Below are 23,086 nucleotides of genomic sequence, written 5' to 3'. Positions count from 1 at the left end.
AATTCCTTCATGGTGAACACAGATGCTGAAAATCCCATCATTGTCTTCAGTTCTGGCTTCATCTGCTCTGGAAACCCCTAGCACTGGCCCTGCAGATGTTCTGGCAGCCTTCAAGCTCCTGATATGTTTTGCAAAAGCAGATGTTATTAATTTGTAAAGCATCTTTGAACTTCTCATGGAGGGGTTAAACTTTTGGTGTTGTTTCTAACCAAGTGGTGGTGGGGGGAGTTGTCTCTTTACTTTTTACCAGGATGTTTTGGGGTTTCTACACCACCCCTTGCCAACCCATCCAGCTATGCCAACCTCCTTTGCATTTCAGCACCTCAGTCCCTCCTGCATAACTCTTCAAGAGGAACATACTCAGACATGTATTTTACATTAACTTTGGAAATGGTATGAAATTTTCACCCTTTTTACAGGTTTCCAGATTAGCTGATCCCTGAAGTTACTATAGATTGGGTCTAAAAATTACAGTATGTGTCAAGCCCCGTGTGATGTGTACCAACCTGGACAGACATAATTCAAATTCTTCATCCCACTTGTGTTTCCTGCATGTACAGCCTCCCTGGTCACTCTCTGGATACTGTCACCAGCAGGGACAGGCAATCAATGGTGACACTTTAATAGCATTTTTATTTGGGCTTGACATCCCCTGTTACTTGTCCAGCGGGTTAACTTGTGATCTGATCTGACTGCTACTCCTTATCTCTGGAAATGATCCAAACACAAGCAGGAATGAAAGGAAAAAAACTCACAAGGAAACAATATTTTCCTATTTTGTACCCAGGAAGGACATTTTGGATTATGTTTGGACTTTGCATTTGGGAGGGGCTGGTTTTGTTTTCTTTGCAAAGTAACAAAATTCTCACAAAACCGACGAGGAGAACAAAATGTTTTACTTTTTTTTTAAGCAAGACAAAGGGGGAAATAGGAAGAAAATTCCAATCTTTTCATCAAGTGACAAAAATATCAGCCAAAAGGAAAAGATACTCAGCACTGTGTTTGGAAAATCTGTAAGCATAGCAAAGGTGTAGCTATATTAATTATACTTTCTCAGCTTTATACAAACATTTATAAAACATGAATGAATACCAGAGCGAATGTTTTTCTTAACAAAAAATTAAAGCACAAGCTTTTAATACCTATCCCAGGAAAACCAGTTCATTTATTTAAACAGCAGTTCAGAAACAAACCAATAAAAAGTAGTTACTTTTCTATGGATTTAAATTTTGGGATTTAAAACTCCTGATGGCTTCTAGGGAAGCCTTAGTTCTGTAGCAATTCTCAGGAAACAGCATTGCTGACTACAGCATAAAACAACTCGAATTGTGCTGATGTGGTAGGAGAAGCCTTTGAAACCAATGGAGCTCGTGGAGGAGTCAGAATCATAAGAAATGCCAATATTATTTCAAGACGGGAAAAAAAAAAAGCTGTATTTCCAAAAGGAGCCAAACTGGAGGGTAGTGAGAGTCAATTTCTGAGTTCATCTTGGACTAAAGCTCACATTTGAAAGCTGATATGGGCTTTTCCAAGCACAGGGATAGTTAAAGTGTGGTCCAGCAGGGCTGTAGCCTGGATATACTCTAATTTTGAGTGCTGAGACACAGCATGGAGACCATGCAGTGATCTGGTAAATTGTGGAGCACTGGGAGCAGAGCAGTGGTTTCCATAGTGCTATTTCTGAAGGTCTCACCTCTGTGTTAAAGATCATCTGGACCAGGACCAGTTCACCTTGCACAAACTGGGTTTAGCCCTGGCAGACTGTGAGTGTTGCCCAGGGCTGGGCAAGGACCATCTGCCCCTGTCAAAAAACATGAACTATATCTACACTTGGGTCTCATGCTCAGAGTAAGAAAAACTATTTTGAGAAGGGAAATAAAACAGAAAAGGTCTTCTACCTTTCTCTCCCTATGGTGCCCTGCCACGAAGGAAGGTTGGGTAAGTACCAAGACCCAAAACATGGTTCATTAACACAGCTGAAAACATTATCAACCACAGATACTGATGCCTTAACCTACACTGCTTGAGCAGAATTCAGTGTGTAAATGTCTACTAAAGGATATGATGGACTTTTTTTTTTTTTACAAGATAACCAAGGAACAGGTTGTACTTCATATTTTAAGAAATTAGACTATATCAAATGTGTAATAAAAATATTTTCTATAGGATTTTAAAATATATACATATATAAACTGCCTAAATTTTTAATGCCCTGTTGATATTGATGTGGTCTCTACAGTCTCTAAGTGTAACTAAGTGAGGCTGCCCAGCAACCTCCATTATACCTCAAACAGTGACTACAAAACTTATCCACACTGTAAATTAAACCTTCTTGAAAATGGGATCTGAAATTGTCTGCTGGGCCTGATCCAGCACCCACTAAGACAGGCTAAGTCCAATTCTGACTGCAGGAGCTGGATTAGGACACAGTCCTAAAATTATTTGGTTTCCAAACAGGATGGCTGACCAATGATAAAGGCACCTGAGGGAGTTACTGAGAGCCTTGAGGCACTTCTTGGTAAAATTAAAATTATTAGATATTTTCTTTAGAATATTTAGAGTTATATAGAAACAGTCTTAAGACAGTTTGGGTACATCTGTACTTCATGTTGGAAGACAGGCCCAAACTGACTGTGTCTCGGACATAGCCTTTGCCCACAGTGGGTGTAGACTTAAGTCAAGCTTAAGCAAGGTTGAGAGCTTGGGGGTGATGATGGAGCAAAGAGCATTCATGCCTCCATCCTTCCCACAGCATCCGTGTCTACATCCCCAGGCCTGCCTTGCCCAGCCCATCTGGAGGAGGTAGGCTGGCAAGAAGAGCTCCTGTGTGAAGTAGTGCCTGCAGTGGCCCATGGGGCTGGGCTGGCACTTCCCTCAAAGACAACCTAAAACTGGTGGTGGAGGTGGAGGTGGGTGATGAAGGAGAAGCACAGATGACTGTCTGGCCCTGTGTCCACTGAGGACAGCGAGGACTCAGCTTTGGGCTGTGCCAAATCCGGTTGCCATTCCTGTTTAACCCTGTGCCTAAAGCAAGTTCAGATTCATTTTCCATGCAAGGTTTGAAGCAGAGCATAGACAAGGTGTGAGGGCCAGATCCTGATCTAATGCAGGCAAAGTTCACCACTATCCTTGGCCTGAGCACTTACCCTTGCATTATACTTTCAGGTAGGTAGCATGGGAGTTCTCCTGCTTCAAAGAGTTAATATAGGGGATTTGGCCACCTGCAGAGGAAAGTTTCTCACTGAGCTTTCGGTTCATCAGTTCCATGTGCCTGGTGTTTTTTCTGGCTTGCCGGAGTGACCTCTTCACTTTCTTCACTCGGTCTCGCAGCTGCTTGTTGCGCTTCTCCAGCGTCGCCACTTTCTGCTGCAGCTTCTTCACTCTGTCCTCCTCCTCAAACAGGGCTTTCTGCACCGAGGAGCACATGAGCTGAGGGGACAGCAGAAAGGAGACAGCAACAGGTGAGCTCTCCACAAAAACTTGTCAAAGCAAGTTACACAAAACTTTTCAAATTCAGGTGTTCCTTGAAACACTTCACAACTTTTCAAAAGCAGAATGCTTTTTTTTTTGGAACTCTTATCCTTTTTTATATCTTTTTTTAGTAAGATCCTCTCTTTTACTTCTGTATTGAGATAAGACTCAAAATTGCAGATCTTAATTATACTAGTGATTCACAATTACTTTTATGAACTGTTTTGGCAGACCTGTCCAGCCCACTGAGGCTACATTGAATTTATGGAGGAAGGCTGCCCTATTTCTGGTATGAAACTGGAGTTCAAGCCAAGGGGTGTCACTTTTGGAAAGCTCTAGATTTGATTTAGCTTAGCAGCCCTTCAGAAACCCCAGATTCTAGTGAGAGTTTGCCCTTTCTCTTTATGCCAACATGTGAAATAAAGACAGCATCTGCAAAAGAGAGAACTGGTTATTTTCCTTTTCAAGAACAGAGGTGTCTCAAACATCTCATTATATGGGCTTCTTTAAGACAAAAACCTAAAGGGTAAAATCTCAGCAATTTATAGGAGCATTCAAGATCCCATAACTTTAAAAGAAGGGATTATTTAGGGGGGGTCATTGGCTGAAAACTGCCCCCTCCCACTCTTCCCTCTACCAGCTTACTGCAATATTGCCCCCAGTAGGGACATCAGGCTCTTGATGTTCACTCATGCTGGTGGCTCTTAGCTAGGAAATGAAAAAGAGAGACAGCTTCAAAGGTGCTGCCCTGAATGCATCACTAGAAGAGTAGCTCACAGGACATTTTCAAATCCACTGGGTTGGATGATGATCCAAACGCAAAACATCTGTTGGACAATTGTTAATCTTCTGCTACCTCATCCTAGGATGACCCAAAAGGTCTATCTCATCTCAGCTATATGTGACTGCCATGTTTATGATCTCTTGTTTGTCACTTGTTTCATTTTTGTAGGGGCAGCAACAGGAATGAGAAACACCAGCTACAAAGATTGCTGAGTAGTTTCAATGCAAGGGAGTTAAGTTCCTTATACACAATGTACTTGGAATGGGATTCAGCTAGTGCTCTTAAGCAGCTAAAAGTGAGACTCAGGTCTGGGCTCCTCTCTCTCTGTTTCCCCTGTATTACCTGCAGAGAGAGATAACCCTCAAGAGGTTGACCTCCACCTCCTAGGGCAGAGGGAGGAATCACCCTGGGAACACAACCCTCTCCTTTTACTGACCACAAAGGCATCAAGTTTCACTTTTTCTACCTGAAACACATTTTCCAGGCAGAAAAAAGGGAAGTACCTGGAGCTCAAGGACATTCCCAGCAAAAAGTTCCTGATCTAGGGGAGCCACAATGAAATCTATTTCTGCCCAGGGTCATGTGCCTTCTTCCTTTCTTTTCTCTCCAGAAGGCATCCTGAGATATTTTATTTTGCATGTGGGACTTCCATGTGGTTGCTGCACTTGTGCACTGTGAGGGAAGGAGTGTCTTCTGATGGATTGATCTTCTAAATACATCTAGAATTTTTTTTAATGTGTGTCAAGCACTCCTGGAGTCTGGATGGGCCTTCTCTGGCAGAACATTTGGAACAGACAGGGAATCTAAATAAACAAGTAAATCCTTACTGTGATAATGAAGGATTACATGTTTCTTTCCATCTTACTTTGTAGTATTTTCAAAAACCAAAAGTTGGGGAGGGAGCCCGCTTTGATGAATAACATTTCATTTGCTTTGGAAACCCCCAGCAGTGGGAAACCATGGCCAGTCAACACAAACACAGCAACTGCTTCCAGTCCCTTGGAAGCTCTTGGTTCTTGTGCAGAAGCACTGCAGGGCTTTGCTATAAGGAAAATGCTTGCCCCTAGTGTTCTCTCACTAGGGCTCTTTTATAAATGCATACTAGGGAGATGGGGAGCTCACAGATAGAGGGCCAGAAATTGCACTGAAGAGGAGGGAATTTGGTTTTGATCACAGCTCACTCCAAGTGCTGTTTGAAAACAGCCAGCACATCTTGGCTTTTGTGTTTGGCAAACCCTTGCAAAACCTCAAGCAGAGCTATTCTTGAATTTAAATGCCTGTAAAGGAGGACATTGAGTTAGGGAAATATGTTTGTTGGGAAGACACGAGATGGAAACTCTACTTCATGAGGGATTTCCTGCATTTTCCATGGATGCAGTGATAGGCATAGCCTATGCCAGAGTCCAATGCAAAGGAACAAACAATTCATGCAGCTGAAGTGGGAGGTTGTGTGAACCCAACTGCGTCTCATCTGTCTGGGCTGGCTGGTGGGGGAATGGTAATATCTGATGGCAGACATCAGGGATGGCATTAGCCTCATCCCAGAGATTCTCCCAAACCTTTTGAGGTTGGTCTTCTGTCAGCAGAGGTAGATTAGCCCTACAGAGCTACTCAGAAACTTCTCAAACACCATCAGAAAGCTAGTCAGCTCATTTTCTTATGCTGTTCCTCTTCAAGGTCCTCACTCTCCAGTCTGAAACACACAGTTCAGAGCTTAAACTACCTGGAGATATCCAGAGAAATCACGGGAACAGCACAGTTATAAAAAACTGAGGCCCTGTCGGACATGCGGGGCTTTGTTTGCCAACAGGGTAGGTGACAGGAAGAGCCCAGCTTGATAACTGGATGCCTGCCTGCAATTGCAAGACTACCAGCTGGAAAATAAACTCTTTGTTCTTTCTGCATGGGGAGAAATAACTAGGTGGAGAGCTCTCATTCTCACTGGCCGGTTACAAACAGTATCTTTCACAGGGCTCTGCAGAGGGGATGATGGTTAAATGTGAATGGTGTCCTACCCTTGCTGTTACTGCCAGGACTGTGGTTGACATGGGTGCAATCCAGTTATTTTTAAACTGTTGCTGAGAACTGTGTAACTGCAACAGCTGTGAGCTCAGCACAGCCTGCGTCACTAACTTGATTTGAATAGGACATTGGAAAGTGCCCCATGGATAAAGGTGTGATGGTAGTGTTCATCTACCATAAATTGTCCATAAATGACTGAAGTTACGGTTGCAGAGCTCAAGTCACTCAAAACTCAGCAGTACCACTCAAGCCTTGCCCTTCACCTACCAAAGGGAGAGATGTTGAGTCCTAGCTAGCTTCTTGTGTGTGTTCCTTAAGGGCAACAATGCTTAGAAACACTGGAGCCCCACTACCTAAAAATCTTTCATTTCAGGTCTTCTAAAAATATCTTTCACACCAGACAGCCTTTTTGGACATTTAGATACAGGATGTCATCAGGCAAGATGACTGTAGGAAGGTTTTTAAATGTGCTACAGTAAGACCTGATCTCTGCATGGACATGCTGTAGTTTTAGAACTGGGCCTGGGTCACTTTATTTTCTTGCTCTCAAATCTTTCGCGTTACACACACTGCTAACGGAGCAGTGTCCAGGATATTCCCTTAGTATCCCAGACCCAGCATCATCCCAGCACAACTTTTTGGGATCATCTGGCAAAAGGAATGAGACTTAAAAGACATCCCACGCCCTGCAGGTTGAGAAGCACAGCTCCTGATACAGAGGTGAGTTCACCACATCCCAATGAGTTCACCACATCTCCACACCACTCTCCTTTTGCCATTCCCTGCTACACATCTGCTCCACAGAAAAGGTAAAAACTATCTGCATTTGCTGCATGTTGACTTGCTGCTCTGTGCTTTGCCACTGTTCAAGTTATAGAAAACATCTTAAACCAAAAACTTACGTAGCACCAGGTGTGTACCTCCAGCTTTATTTGTCTCAGCACAGCAATATTTCATGAACTGTCTCTCAAGGGGTTCAGGACCAAACATATCTCTTTGTCTTTAACTCCACCAGGATTTATTTTGCCAACCCCTCCTGTGCTCTTAGCAAGGGGTCAGGCTCAGTGCCCTGGAGAAGCTGCTAAGGACCCAACACAGCTCACACAGGTGATCTTCACTTCTCCTGCCCAGTGACGTCCCCTTTGAGCCCTGCCTTGCCATGGCCACGTTTCAGACTCCAAGCATCCCCTTCTCCTTTTGTTCAGCCCCTTTGGGCAGGCTATGTGGGAACAAGTCTGTTGCATGGAAAGAAGGACAGGAAGTCAAAGAATAGCAGGAGGGGTCTGGCAGCAGGGAGTATTGGGTTTGGGATAGAGTGACTTAACCTCCAGTTATTGGGATTTTTCAGCCAAGACTAACACTCGTGCTGAAGTGTGGAAAAGTCCTTGTCAGCACTGTTAAAGCATCATGTTGGGTGAAGTGGTGGGGGCATGGGAGTGCTGAGTTAACCCATCTTTGCTTGCTGCAAGAACTGCACCTTTCAGAGGTACTGAACTGGGGCCCCAAGGGTATATCCAGCACCACTGGAATTAATGGACCTAAGCTGGGATTTCAACCCAGGGCCTCATATGAATCACCAAGATACATAGGACCTGGACGGAGAAAGAAATGATTGTGGCTGTTCTTATCTTACTGAATGCTGGGTCAGCATTTGCCATGGGAAGTGCAATGTTTGTAGCACAACTCTCCAGCTCATTTGAAATATTAGAAATGGGGATTATTTGGGGGTATGAAGCACTGTCTGCAGGAAGCCTCTGCCAGGTTACACCTACCCCGAGGTGTTTCACCACTTGTGAAAGGTATTTTTCTTCCTCATATCACTCCCCACTAAAAGCATATTTTCACTTTAAACTTTAGGCATCACAGTGGACCACTTTTGGAGACTACTGCCTAGATAACTATCTCAGACTGAGATGGATCCAACTGTGACTCCCATGACATATAAGCTGGCATCACTGACTTCCTGGGGCAGGCTGCAAGGGTAGGATACAGGTAGTTTTCTTGGAGTTTGGAGAAACTTGGAAACAGCCCCAATCCATGTCCATGGGCACTTGGATGTTTCTAAAAAGAGCTTTGTTTTTCTGATCTGCATCAAACCACTGCTTGGTGTGAAGGTATCTGAGCTGCTGGTGGCTCTCATCTGCAGTGGGTGTTGCAGGCATCCATTTCAAAACCCTTTGACTTCAAACTCACAGCCTTTGCACTCCAGCTGCCACGGTAGGGGTAGTTTTAGAGGATGCAAGGTGATTAGGAGGCACTTGAGGCTAGTGAAAAGACCCTCAGCCCTGGAGGTACCTGAAAAGAGGTCTCTGGCCCCCAAAACCACACCTAGAGCATGTGCCAGGGCATTGCTTTCCTCCCTGGCACTTTGAGCCCTCAGGCTTGAGATGCTTCTGAGCAGGAGGATACAAAGATATGAGGTGACAGTCACACCCAGTCCCCTCTGCCAAGATTGGGGATGGAGTTGGAAACATCTCCAGAGTCACTGCCAGTACCCAGGAAGAGATCAATAGCTTATTCCTTATATTTGTGAAGGAAAAAAAGGCCATGGCTTAACAAGCCAATAGAAACCACACTCATCAAGAAGACAGGAAAAGGGAAAAAAAAGGTGTAGGGTATGAGCCAGACTGCCTACCACAGGCACCTCACTCGTGCCAAATGAGCAGATAAGTCAGTCCAGACAGTAAATCCCTAAATTGCCTGCCCAGGCAGTGGGAGACAGCAGGTCTCCAGGAAGAGAAAAATAAATCAAGAGGGTACGACCTCACTCTGGGTCATCTCCAAGTCCCTTTCCTCTCCTCGCTGACCACGCAGGCAGCGAGGGAGGCACACCAAGAGCCAGCCAGCGGCTTTTCCCCGGCACTCTGAGACGGAGGGACTCCGCTCCTGCCGTCTTTCCTTTGAAAACGTTCCTCCGAGCGATTCGCCCTGGATGCCACAGGAATGCGGTGGTGGATCGGTGGTGGATCTGGGAGGGGAGCGGCGGTCAAGTCTCGCGACTAAGTGGTTTAGCAGGAGCTGCCGATCTCCTTCTCCTCCTCCTCCTCCTCCGCCTCCTCCTCTTCCTCGTCGGGCTTGCAGCCGCCGAGCGCTGGGTTCGGTGTTCAGCCCCACCAGCCCCGCACTTGTGCCTTCTGCTTTTCCAAGAGCTTCCCAGCTTCAGCACCCCTCCCGGCTCCCGGCTGGGCCATGTGTACCCTTTGAGATGGGTCGGGGCTGGGGGAAGCGGAAGGTCTCAGAACCCTCCCAGGGGCTTAGCCCCCAGGGACGAGCGATGCAACCCTGCCAGCCTCTTTGCTGAGACCCACATCACCCTCCCCTGCCTCTCTGCACCAAAAATACTAAGGGTGGCCAGTGAAATAAGGAACCGTGGGGTGGCACATGCCTCCAGAGAGTGCAAAGGCAGAGACAGCAGCCAGGACGCTACTCTTGTCTCTCCACCCCTTTTACAGGGGATGCAGAGAGCTCGTTGCAAGGACAGCGAGCTCACAGACTTTGCAGCACTGCTATTTGCAAGATAGAAACTGCAAATACAATCCAAGGCAATGCAATGTCTGCCCTTGTTCCTTCTAAGTCCCATTCCTGGGTGGTGGATATTCCTGATACAGCTCTGTCCCCTTCCTGGAGAGCAAACAGTGCAGGCCTGGATTAAGCTGCTCAGTTACAGGTAAATGACCCTGAATGTTATAGTGCACTACCCAGCTCAACTGTGCTGAGCTTAAAGGAAAATGTTTTAAGGAAGGAAGAACAAAATCTTTTTTCTGTGGTTTTAGGCAAACATAGTTTTAAATCTGTCTTACAAAACAGACTTGTTTCAGAGATTTCTGCATTTTGCTCTGCCTGAATGCTGAAAGTGTCCGAGTTACTGCTTTTTCTTTTTTTTTATTTCAGTCTCAGAGCTAAGGCTGCAGTTTCAGCTGGACTTCAAAAGTCTCTGTAAGAGGCTTTTTTCCCCCTATAATATGTACAGAAACTTTCCATTTCCACAGCTACCAAACTTATCAAAACTTGCTATCCACTTTAATTTCCGACTCAGCTTTTTCCCACCTAGTACTATTATTATCACAATAAAACTAATTAGTCCTGATATGTCTAAAACTACTTTGCCAATATACCTTACCTCAAGCATATTGTTCTCCGACTGAAAGTTGCTGTGTCTCCATCTAAACTTGTTTTACTTGGCTTGTATTTCAATAGGATTAGGTCACCATTCCCCCCACACACACAGAGAATTAATTAAATACCAAGGAGGGATAAAACCTGGAAGACCCAAAACCAGAGTGTATTGTGTCCTTCCCTCTCACTGGGGAAATGAGAAATTGCTGGTGAGAGCAGCATGGCATTTTACACTTTGCTCCTATTTATTGAAATGTCTGTGTTGATTTTTGAATGAACTGACCTTTACTTTGTGTTACAATAGCTTCTAGAAACATCAGTTAATTTAGTGGTCCTGTTAAATGGACAGGACATGCCCTATAGCACGGTAGCAGTGAGGAAAGTACAATATGTTCAAATACACCATCCCCACATGCAGCTGAAGCTGAGAACCAGCATCAGCTGGTGAGGAAGAATATTTATCTTTACCAATATTCATTTGCATGCGAACAATATTAGTTTAAGCTAGGGTTATACCTGGTCTGGGGAGTTTACATTAGGTGTGGTTTATTTAAGTGCAATGTATTACAACTCACAAGAGTTCCCTGGGGGTCCTGACAGAGGTGACTGTGTCTCGGTGTGGCAGCTGCTGCATGGATGTCTGCAAGCAGAGCTTTGGCTCAGTTAAGGGTACAAAAGAATAGGTGGGAGATGTGGAGTGTAGGAGCACTGGGGGCACAAGGAAATAGTGAAACAAGGTTGATCGAGGGCTTAACGACTTCAGAACCCCCTGTGGGTAAGGCTGTGCGAGATCTCCATGTACCCCCTCAGCAGGTTCAGAGAGCAAATGCTCAGAGCCCACAACCTCTGTTGCTGAGAAGAAAAAGGAAGGACTGGAATCAGTAAATACATAATAAAATAAATTTTACATATAATATGAAGAAAACCTTTGCTTCTCTGTCACCTATAAGTCAAAGTGAGGAAAGAGAGAAGCAGAGCACATCCCAGCAGGGAGCGGATGGGTATTGGCAAACGGCCACAGCGTGACTGCAGTGCACTAAATGCTGCCTCTCAAGAAAGCAAAGAAATGGACATTTACTGTAAGTAGAGTCTATGTCTCCTCCCCAGGAAATATATCATACCCAGGGGCAGTCATATGCACAGGGGGAGAACCCGTGCTGAGAAAGGCAAATGTTTAAAGTTAACGCAAGATCTATAAAAGTCATGTTCCCCTATAAATCCCTCTGCTCTGGACGTCTTGGCTTCGTACAGCACATAAGTTGCTGCAGCTCAGCTGCCTTTACAAACAGATAGGATTTCCTTGGCTGCAGGTTCAGCTGGAAGCCCCGACTGTGTCCTGCTGCTGTGTACAGCTTCTGGATTTCAAAAAGCAATTGCAGGTGCCCCAGGGCAACCTGTTGCCCTCTGGTGCCACTGGGGAGCGGAGATGTGGAGATGTTTGTATCTCTTCTAAGCACCATAGGAACTGCTGCAGACATTTCACGTCCAGAAAAGCAGGAGTGAAAAGGGCATACTCAGACTTATATTTGTCTGCGCTTGTAGGTTCCTTGGGGTAGTCTTTGCACCAGCCTGCTTTATGTATGTAACCTAGATCCTGGGTAGGAAACATTGGCTTTCTGGACTCTTTCTACAGTTAATGGAGACAGAAATTCCTCTGGAGGATGAGTCAGAGAAACTAATTTAGGGCAGGGAAGCAGGCACTAAAACCGAGTTGGGTAGTAGGGAAACAACTCTGACACAGTGCTTACGCACTCAGCAGAGACGGCCTGCCATGGCAGGGGCAGGACAAGAGGCTCTAATGAAGCCTTTCTCTGCAAGCAATGAAGAATCTATGAAACCTTGATGGAAATGACGGCAGCAGCATTGAAATCAGGCTGAGTGAAACGCAGGGGCTTGACAAAGGGCATCTGCACTCGCTCCTGAGCTGCTCTGCAAGCCCAGAGCAAAGAGACCTCAGTAAGAAGCTGTTTGCTGTGCCCCACACAAGCAGCCCTGGGAGAGGCGACCGAGCCAGAGGTGATGAACAGGCACAGGCACAGCTGAGGAGCAGGTCCAGCCCCTCATCCAAGCACGGAAGTGCCACAGGTTGCCACAGCAGTGAAGTGGAAAGGCCTTGGTGAGGTTGAAGAAGCAAAGACAAAGGGAAGGAAAAACAAACATCTGTGATCTGCAGGCGCTCTCTGACTAACATCAGTGCGTGGAGAAAGGAATCGAGGGGAAAAAATGCCTGAGAGACTAATCAGCAGCTCTGAATAACAAGCTCCAAGCACTAACATCTGGGAGCTCACTGCTACTCACATATATTCCTGTCCCACCAGGCAACTCAGAGCAGCCTGTCCACAGCTCCGGCTGCTGCGTGGGCTGTAAATCCTGAAAGGGCCTCAGACCACCCTGGATGCGATAAATGGGCAACAGGCTACTCTGACTATGGCAGGAATTGGAAAATAACCAGTTTTCAAGGTAGAGAGACATGGTATTTAGGAGACCACCCTCCTACTTGCATGTGCTCAAATGGCCCTACATATTTGGGGCATTAATGGCTGTTTCTATAGGAGACAAAAGCTGCTGTTTCACTCTAATACAATCCCCTAGATCAGGTCCTGTTCCTGAGCCAGTATTCTAATTCTCAATAGAAATACAGGACCATATTTGAAAGTCAACATTTTATTTGATGACCAAAGTGTCTTCTTGCTGCTTTGCTTCATTTCATATAGACATAGAAGGCATCAGAAACTCCCATCACATGCTGCACAACTTACTGCCTTATACAGGGGAAAGCTTCTCACACAGGGCTGGTTACAATGCCTGTGGAAAATAAGATCATAAGGGAAGCATGAGTCAGGCCTCCCCATACACACAAGCCTGGAGAACTCTTTCCAGCCTGATTTCAGGAGAAGGAGGACTGCAGCCACAGCTACACATGACAAAATTACTTTGGGGCTGATGGATGCCCTGTGGTGAACTCTTCCCTGCAAGCATCTAAATTATAGAGCACACACTCCACTGCTGGTTAATGTTACAGTGGTGGCTCTCAACTGTTTAATCCTATGTTAATAATTGTGCTGGAGTGAGATAATTACGTAGCAAGTGCCACACCACTGCACAGCAAGCACATGGGGATACCTCTGAGCTACAGTTCAATCATGCATTACTTGGGGGTTTGGCTCTTTTGTGAATAACTGCACCGTGGTCTGCAAAATCTCATAATATCATGCATTTCCCTCTAAAATCTGCTACTGTTCCTGGAAAAATACTTAGGGACAGGTAGCAAATGTATCCCCTGTAAGCCTGTGTTACTGTTTGTGTATGTGAGGGCTTTAAATGTGATTATGAAATTAGTTTTCTGTATCAGTCCAAAATTCTTCTGTGAATATTTGTTTTGGTTTTCTCATATTTCTCTGACACAGAAGTTATCTATACTTTCACCAGTTTTGTATTGCATCACTTTAGCAGTAGCAAGAGCCAGGATCTGGATAGCCCCAAAGAGCAGATGATCTGGATTGCCTCCCACCCCTCCTGCAGTAGCAATCACTGTATCCACTTCAGTCACTGTCCACACAACTCCATAAGAATTGCCTAAGATGAGAGCACTTAAAAAAAAAAAAAAAGAAAATTCTAAAACCCACTGTCAGGAAGCCAGGACCTGGGCTCCAATATAGTCCCATAACTAGGACACTTTCCTTGTCTTTTGGCAATGATAATGTTGGGAGAATGAAACCTCTATTATTTTGAGCTGTGTTATCTGAACATCTTGTTCTCCTTAAGTAACACCTGCATTTCACACCTCATTGAAGAGGGCAGATAAAATGCGTGTCCTAATCAAAGGAAAGGAACTGGATGTCTCCACTACAGTGAGGGCAACAACCAGTTAGGGGAGAGCAGCCTCAGCGAAAAGTAGTTTTGCTGTGCTTCAATTCCCTGTGTCCAAAAATGAGGATTGCAGGACATCTTTGATTTACAGAGTTTTCTGAGCCTTTATAGTCTAATCTAGAAAGGTCTATATTCAAAGTCTGGATAGGGTAGAGACTGGAGCAATGGGGAGCCAGGACCCATGGTCAGATATTTCACTTGCATGTAGAATGGTCTCAGTGCTTCTCTGTGCAAATTCAGTATGTGAGCCCATAAATCACATTTTTCCTTGAGGTACTGCTTGGCATTGCCCATAACTGCAGCCTTGTCTCCACAAATCTGGAAACACATTTTTCAGTAAGGATCCTGGATAAATTCCCCATCACTGGAGCATGTGTCGGGTTGAACTTTCAATATTTAGAGATTTAGTCAATGAAAGTTTGCAATATAAAAGTTGTATCTTTCTGTGTCACAGGTCAAGGCATTTAAGTCCACATTATCCACAAGGGGAAAATACTGGCTATGTGAACATTTGGCTTAGATACATGAGCAATGTCCGTGGTCCCAAGACCAAAGGTTTCAAGTATGACCAAAGGGACAACTTCCAGCAACTGCCTTTATGGGGTCATGGAATACAAAACCAACTGTTCTTTAGGCACTGTTCACCAACAGGGACAAAATGGGTGCAAGAGATTTGGCAATGAGATGCCAATGGTCACACCTCTTATTCTTCTGGACCTAAAGGTCAATAAACCACTAGAAAAGCCAGCAGAAGAATAAACAAGGGGTTTTTACAGGAACGGAAGGAAATATTTGTTCTCACTCATCCTGCAGGTATTTGAAGCCTCTCTCCTTCAGCCAGATGTAGTTTAGGGTTAGCACATGTAAACTGCAACAAACTCAGCTGGAAGAATGGGTGACCAATTTCTTTAATTTGATCCCCATCCAGATGGATCTCTCAGTTCTGCCTTGGTCTGTTTAATGCTGTTAATAAGTACATCACTGTATTGACATACAGCATCTACACTTGTCTTGGCAGCTGGTGTTACTAAAAGTCATTGGTGCTCTACACTGCTCCCTCCAGATATTTGTGAGGCATTTCAACTGAAGAAACACAAAAAAATCCTAAGAAGTTGCATAATTCCAAATGTTTTTCCCTCCATGTTCTCCCTACCCTGGAGAATCCACCACTTACTAACATTTCTTTATTTAATCCCTTCCGAAAATACCCTTTTACCATTGAGAACTTTGCAACTATTTGGGAGAGGGAGGAGTTGTTTGCTGTTTTGATGGAAAGAGTGAAACGAAATTACTTCCTGGCTGAGATTTATGTGTCAAGTTTTAGCTTGCAGCCAGATTTTTTTTAGCCAAGTTATAAAATCTGAAGATAATTCCAACTCTCCTTGTCAGTGACTTTTATGAAGCAATTCATGATATGTGCAGAAATTAAAGGAAGTTCTGTACCATGGAGGTTTTCATGGAAATGAAGAGACATATTCCTGCACAGAAGGAAAGGGCAGCAACATATGTCAGCCTAAGCAGAGCTGTCAGAAAGCAGAATCCCAGCTTACTAAAAACCAATGAACATCTTGATGAACCTGTGTTTCTTAAAGTGAGAGCAAGGCAGAGGTTGCACTTGACTGTGGACAAAATGAAGCTGAGTTTTGCTTGAGACATCAGGCTTTTCAAAACTTAAGAGCAAACTCCTTGATGTGATACCCTAAAGATGTTCCTGATCTGCTGGGACTATTCGGATGCTGGTCAGTTGGAAGGTGTTATAGTCATCCAGCAAAAGGACACAGAAATCTCTCACATGGGATGGGCAATGCTGTACTTCTCCATCCCTTCTGTCACATTTGCCATGCCAGACCAGTGCAACGGTGATGGTCTGACCCATGCCTGAACAGTAAAGTGGCCAGAGCAGTGCCCGGGAAGTGGCTCAAAGCAAAGAGGCAGCAGAGACAAGTGACTGTGTGTGCCAGAAACCCACAGTGAGACCTGTGTGTCTAAAACTCAAGGTCTCAGGTGAGATACTGCAAGAAGGCTGGGGCTGTTGGCTGTGTCCACATTAGCAAATCAGTTTGAGCAAGAGGAATGTATCTGTAGACTGAAGATCTAGATGAGTTTGGGGTGAGCAAATAGACAGGGAAAGGGGTTTCCATTAGGAGTTGCTGCATACCAGAGCAGCCTGGCTGTGTTTCTCTCAGGAGGAATCTACTCACTGTGCAGCAAAACCTCTTTGTGAACTGAACTAACATTTGTCAAGCAAAACTATGTGTCTCCTACTCACCAGACTCATTCCCTGTCATGACAGAGATTGCACTGATTTGACACATCTTGTTGACAAACCTAAGCTGGCTGCTGTTCCCACAGGTGTTTTGCCTGAGTTCCATGGCTTGGGAAACTTCAAATAGTAGACCTCACAATCATTGCACAGCCTGCAATGCAACCGGTTTTGCATTTGCCTCCCTTCCTTCCTGATGGGCCAGCTCCAGCCTTTGGGGGTCTCACCATGGGGCTGGTGGAGGCCCCTCGCAGCTCAGTTGAGGACAGGAGGTGGTGATGGGTGTGTAATGAGGCTCTGGGATTGTGTAGTCCAATTATGACTCTGGAATAGCAGCTGGTGGCTCCCCAGAGAGCCATCTATTACCATAGCTTGCTGTGTTTCTCTCCCTGAAGTTTCACTTGAAGGCTCAAGCAAAGAGGCTGGCTGGGCTCTGAATGAACCCACCAATTTCCCTCTACTTGACGCACTGCAAATCTTTACTGGTGCTGACATCCATGCTCTCCCAAACTCCCATATTTCTTAAGAACAGTTAATCTAACAAGTGCTGCAAGAACACAGAGACTGTGAAGCCACCTTGGCTGTGTTTCAATGCCTTCTGGAAAGATCCTAATGCAATACAGACGTTTGCATCTGTACCTAAGCACTGGCTACACTTGAGCATGGCTATAATGAGCTCTCCCCACAATACCACACATGAAATACAGGCAAAGAGAAAGGAACATTGGTTTCAGAGTTACCTGTGAAGGAAGGCAGATGCCTAGAAGCAAGAAGAATGCAGTAGATACGAAGATATTGCCTCCCAGCTCTGCTAGTGACTGTCCATGCCTCAAAGCCAGCTAAAAAATTGTTTTGATACTGAACAGTTTCTGAAGTGAGTCCCTCAGATACAACCAGAACAACCATGAGGTTGGATCTGGACTGAGTTCTGTAAAAGCCACAGGTGTTCTCATCTACTAAAAGATGTCAAGAAATGTAGTTTATCCTGACCCTTTGCTTTTGGGGCTGGAGAGTGACAGATCAGAAGATGCTCTGCTATGGAGTCAAGACAATGAGTCTACCTTACATGACCAGGTAACAGTTTGGGAAAGGCAACAGAAAGGAGATCAAAAGTAATGTGATAGCAGCTAAAGAAACTGCCATCTGTCCAACAGCCACACACCAGCTTAGCCATTCGTGCCTTTTGAAGTCAGTGGTGTCATCGGTGGGGAGGTGTAAAGTCATGCCTTAGGTCAATGACTTGAGTACTTAAATTTAGTGAAGACTATTGAAAATGCATGTCAGTCACATCCTTTGAATGTTGAGGGATTATTTCCCAGGCATTTCAAAGCTGAATTATTCAAAAGACTTTCAATTCGGTTAGAATGGAACTGATGCATATGTAACAATAATCAAGAAACACGAAAATTATAGGGATAATCCAACTTAAACACCAGTTTGCATCAATTACTGGACTTAATCCCAAAGTTCGGGTGAAAAAAGAGCTCACAAAGCAATGCTCCACCTCTGCCACTTATCAGAGTAGAACAATACCCTAAACTAACAAAGCTACTTTAATCCAAAACATTCTGAAAGTGGCTTCAGATTTCAAACTCATTTATTACTTTATTTTCTATGTATGACTCATAGTTCATGAGATCTACATAAAGCTACATATGAGGGAAAAGAAAAAGGGAGGGGTAGCGTAATAAATTCTGCATTACCTGAGAAGATAGGCAAGCATCTTGTCATATCAACTCCCCTCAATGTTAAATCACAAGAAGGGGTTATATGCAGCTATACCTCATCAGTTCTGAGCTGAGTTTTGAATCTTGGATGGTGACACAGATGTGGGTTGACCAGGCTTTTAAAAATCATGGTTAAGATACAATAAAGTTACAGGAACGGCTATGACAAAGCATGTCTGTAGCAACCACAGATGGGCACTCCTCAATCCTCATCCTGCATGTGTGTTATACATTTTACCACTATAGCCATTACAGCTGACAAATAATTCTCACACAGCATCTGCAAGGCCTGCAGAAGTTCAGAGGAAGAGGATACACTTCTGCTTAGCTCTGACAAATTACAATCAATTCCATATCTTCAAGGGTAATATGGTGTTATAGGGCACTTTCACTCCATACAGTCTGCAGAGTCAACAGCTTCCGGAAGGCTACCCCAAGAATCTGTCTCCCTATTTCATCAGGACCAAAAAAAAAAAAAATCAACCCCACAGCAGCTGTGAGCAGATGTTATTCCAGCCTTTCTTTCAGCAGCTGCTGGACACCTCTGAGCTCAGGCTGCACCAGCGGGACCAGTGTGAGGCATCACTGTGTCCCCAGCCGGTGGCGAATCAGCGGCGCGCCGCACACCTCCATCTCCTTCCTGCTCCTTTTCTAAACTTCTCAGTGTCAGCTGAGTTGAACCAGTTTTCTGGATGCTTTCCCACTTCCTCAATACTTCAGCAAACAGCACTAAGAGTGCAAAAGGGTTCAGTGAACATTTTTGAAGGAACCCAGGCCTGACAAGCACTTCTTGGCTGTCACTGCTGTGACGGAGATGTATTGGCCCTCGTTTTCCCCTTGTTTTTAAAGCTGCTCTACAGTGTGTTTTACTGCATTTGATGGGGAACTTTAAAAGGCTCCTCTTCTCAAGTGATTTTAGAGGACAACCTCCATATGGCAATGCTTTTTCTCACCCTGACTCTTCAGCTACAATATAATTTGGAAAAGTGGTGCCTTGGACAGCTTCTGACCTTGTTCTCAAGGCTGCTTCACTCCTGTGGTTCAGATTTCCTTGTAAACATGACTGTACATGATTTCCTACGACCCACAGGGAGAAAAATCCCTAAGAATGGGCTTTTGTGCAAGGACACCAAATTCTGCATCATATAGCCCCCAAACCCACATTTTCTGTTAGCCAAACTAGAAAACAACACACTGTCCAGCATGGGGTAATGAAGGCAAGAAGAATCAGTTCTCTTTAAATCAGAGTATATTTGACTTCCTGTATAAAATTGTTGAAGCCATTCCTTATGCTCACCAAATGACTTCAGCAGGTGCATATCTTTCTAGGAAAGAGGTGCAACCTCTTTTTCAGTGATGGAGAGTCCATCATGGCCCCTGGCAAACTAAAGATTAATGATCTACTTCAAAAAAACACTGTATTTAAGCTGGATTACCTGGATGCAAAATGCTGCCAATTTCAAGTTGCAGGTCAAAAAAGAAAAAGATTTAGGGCAGAACAGTCTTGGTTTGATTTCTGAGTCAGGAAATCCTCACTGTAATTGCAATCTCCCAGGTAAGTCAGACTCCACCCATGCTCCCACCGACACCACATCCAGGTGTTTAAGGAGGTTCTGCCTTCCTCTCCAGAGAAACATGGTGGCCTCTAGCAATGGCTAATTACCACTTTGCTGATTGACAAAGCGCCAAAGAGTTAGCACTGCTCACTCCATAACTGATAATTACATTTTTGTCAGGCTGCCAAGGTCCTCACGCACACCTGCACACTCCCCACATGGTTGTAACAAAGAGATTTATAATAATTAATTATAACATTCCTATCGCACATCTCCCCACCCACTTCCAGCAGCGGCACGTAAATCCAACAATGGGCATGTCTAATTTCCACTCCTTGTTAAGTGGGTTCATAGCATTAAAGTCAGCTAAGAATGTCTCCTGTTTGCGTCCTTTGAAGCTTCGATTAATTTAAGTCTAGGTGAGGAATCACACTTTTTTTTCTTCTTCTTCTTCTACTTTACCCTGGTTATTTGTTCACGCCTTCCTGACTAGTCTAGACAGCCCCACCACTTATGATTTTCCCAAGGTGGATGCTTTCCAAACAGTACAATTCTCCTCCCACAGAACGTGGGCCAAGCTTCACAAAACCAAACCTCTTCCCACGGATCACCATTTCCCTGGCTAGTAATTGACTTACAGAACTGAAGAGGTGGGAACTAAAAGCCTGCAAGATATTCATCACCTCCAGGATCATTCCCAATTTCCAAAGGCATCTGCTGCATTCCCCTGAAGCTGCATCTCTCATTCCTACCCCCCCTTACTTTGTGCTCATCCTTGGGACCTTCCAAGACGCTAACACAGATGAGCCCCTGTTGTGGTGCTCCTCTCCCTGGTCTTCATGCTGCCCTTCTGCGGGAAAGCAAAAAGCCCCATTGAAATTTTCCTTCTCCCTGATTTGCTTTTAATCTGTTTTGCATTTTATTCTTTCTTTTTTTTTCCCCCCCACATCATATTCTGTTTTTACATCCTTCTCAGTTTTCACTTTCTCTCACAGGTTGCTGGCACTGTTGACATTCATCTGCACTTAATCTTCTTGGGGTTAAGTCTTACACACAAATATTTGCTTTCCCTGTTGGCACTTCCAGCAGTCTTGGCAAAACTTTGAAATTTCCCTGTGGCAATAGCAGTGGGAGGTCCCAGACAAGCAGGGAAGGGGCTTTACTCCCTCTTTTCTCATGGACTTGCATTGCAGAGCATTAGTGGTAGCTGATTCCTATCCAGGATAGGGCAGAAACAATCTTCTTTAAAGCTCAGACATCAAGTGTGTTCTGTAACCTTGAGTCCTGTGCTATGAGAGGGTATAGGATAGAGGTCTATGCAATCATGAGTGCCATGGAGAGATTAAAGAGAGACTGGCAGCATCTTCCAGCAGGAGAACTGGGAGTATCAGATGATACAGTAGGAAACAGGTCGAAGGCAATCAAAAACCAGTGATTCTCAAGAGGAGACTGGACAGCTTTATGAGACAGAAACGGACTGGAAGTCACTGAATACATAGAAACAAATAAATATATGGAAATTACTTCACCACAGAGATTCCTTTGCCTGAAAACACTGGAGGCTGGGAGAGCATCAGCAAGAACCACCATATATCTTTACTCTCTTCTTGCACTCTTTACTGGATACTTGATTTAGATAGCTGTTGGTATGCTGTGGGTCTTGGTGTAGGGGCAAGGGAGAATGCTGGCAGTCTTTTACTTTGCTTCCCCAGTAGATCACTACTTTGCACCAATTCAGGACTTCTAATATTGAAGCACCTGTCAAAAGGACTCCTGTACCCCACTCTGCTGTTGGCTGCAGCACTGCAGAGTGTTATGCAATGAAATTCCATCTTTCCTCACATTTTGAGATCAATACTGAAGTAAACAAGCTCCTTAACTCTGTTCAACTAATACTTAAATACATCCAATCAAGAAGTCAATCCAAACTTGGAACATTTATACATAAAACACATAGAAAAAATAGGTTCTATCTATAGTGTATACTTGAAGTCCAAATAGAAAAAGCCCTAAAATCAACATTTAAATAATTCAAACAGCCCCATGTAAAAAGGTTGTATTACATGATGGCTCCAACAATGTTGACTGGATTAGAAAGTTGTTACTGCAAGCTTTGGAGTCTAAGGCTTTTTATGTCAGAGACAATGTTCCCTTTTGATAGAGTATTGATAACATATGTATCCTCTTTTTTTTCTTTTTCCTAACATCATTTTAAAAAATGCTTTTAATTTCATTTACACATTTTGCCCCTTTTCCTAAATCAGTCTGTAATTGACCACAGGCATTTAAAAAAGGGGGGGGCAGAGGTTTCAGAATTTCAAAACACAAGGAATTGCTTTAAAGCAGTGTATAAGATTGTGTTTAAATCCACAAAACAAAACTCAACATCTTACGTGCATTCAGCAAATTTTACCCAAAAGGCTTTATAAGCTAGAAGATAAAGACCCCAAAATGCATCATAAGCTCCAGTCAAATTCAAGCCACCTGCTCCACACAGTAATAGATATGGAAGGAAGACTCGAGACATGTTGCAGGGCTTGTTTCAAGCTCTGGATTTTTCCAGAATCCACTGAATCCAAGTCAGAAGAACTGCTATATCCAGAAAAAGAAGGCAGTGAGACAGAGCTATAGTCATGGTCAAGGTGGTGCAGCATAAATGATCCAGGACCACGTCAGTCCATTTTAGACACTAATAAGTTCATACATGGCCAAGGCCAGACCACAATGTGAGCTCAAATGAGCTCTCTTTCTGCAACTAATACATTGTCTTTGCCCAAAAGACAAGTAGAATCTGAAACCAGTTATTTCCAGGGTTACGCTGAGCACAAGGTGCAACATAGGTGATCTTTCCACTCACATATTGTGCTGGACAAGGATTTCCAAATCCCTGTGCTGCTCCAGAGGAGTCAGGAACACCAAGTGCAGCTGACACTGAAAGCACAACTCAGGTCACAGGAAGGACCAGTCTCAATATTTGGACTGATGTCCCATCATGTTTTATGTGCCACAAGATACACATTCATTAACCTGTCTCTTCAGTATCAATTTATGCCTGGAGAAAGCATCAGTGTTGCAAAGCAGAGGACACATAGATACGTTTTCTCCAGCATTTCTGTACGAGGGATTTCTGTTGGCACTTCTCATATTTAAAAGGCATTTCTCATAATAAAATAAAATGAAGTCTGATTCAGTTGTCCACCCTGCCACATGTACTGCCCCCTGAAATGCCCGTGAGGGATCCAACTGCAGTTAGAGAAGGTGGAATCTCAGTGTTAAA

The 23,086-nt window shown here is 44.3% G+C and overlaps 1 protein-coding gene across 1 annotated transcript in view; it reads right to left on the bottom strand.

Moving 5' to 3' along the window:
• Window positions 1–879: 879 nt before the first annotated feature.
• CCDC3 (coiled-coil domain containing 3) overlaps window positions 880–23,086 on the bottom strand; it is a 35,210-nt gene continuing 13,003 nt past the window's right edge. The window contains exon 3 of the mRNA XM_027679537.1: window positions 880–3,429. Within this exon, the coding sequence (XP_027535338.1) occupies window positions 3,154–3,429 (276 nt within the window). The 3' untranslated portion in view covers window positions 880–3,153. The remainder of the gene's footprint in view (window positions 3,430–23,086) is intronic.

Source organism: Neopelma chrysocephalum, unplaced genomic scaffold (assembly GCF_003984885.1).
Source record: "Neopelma chrysocephalum unplaced genomic scaffold, ASM398488v2 Primary Assembly neopelma1_45, whole genome shotgun sequence".
Classification (NCBI taxonomy): Eukaryota; Metazoa; Chordata; class Aves; order Passeriformes; family Pipridae; genus Neopelma; species Neopelma chrysocephalum.
This window is presented reverse-complemented; position numbering and strand designations above follow the sequence as displayed.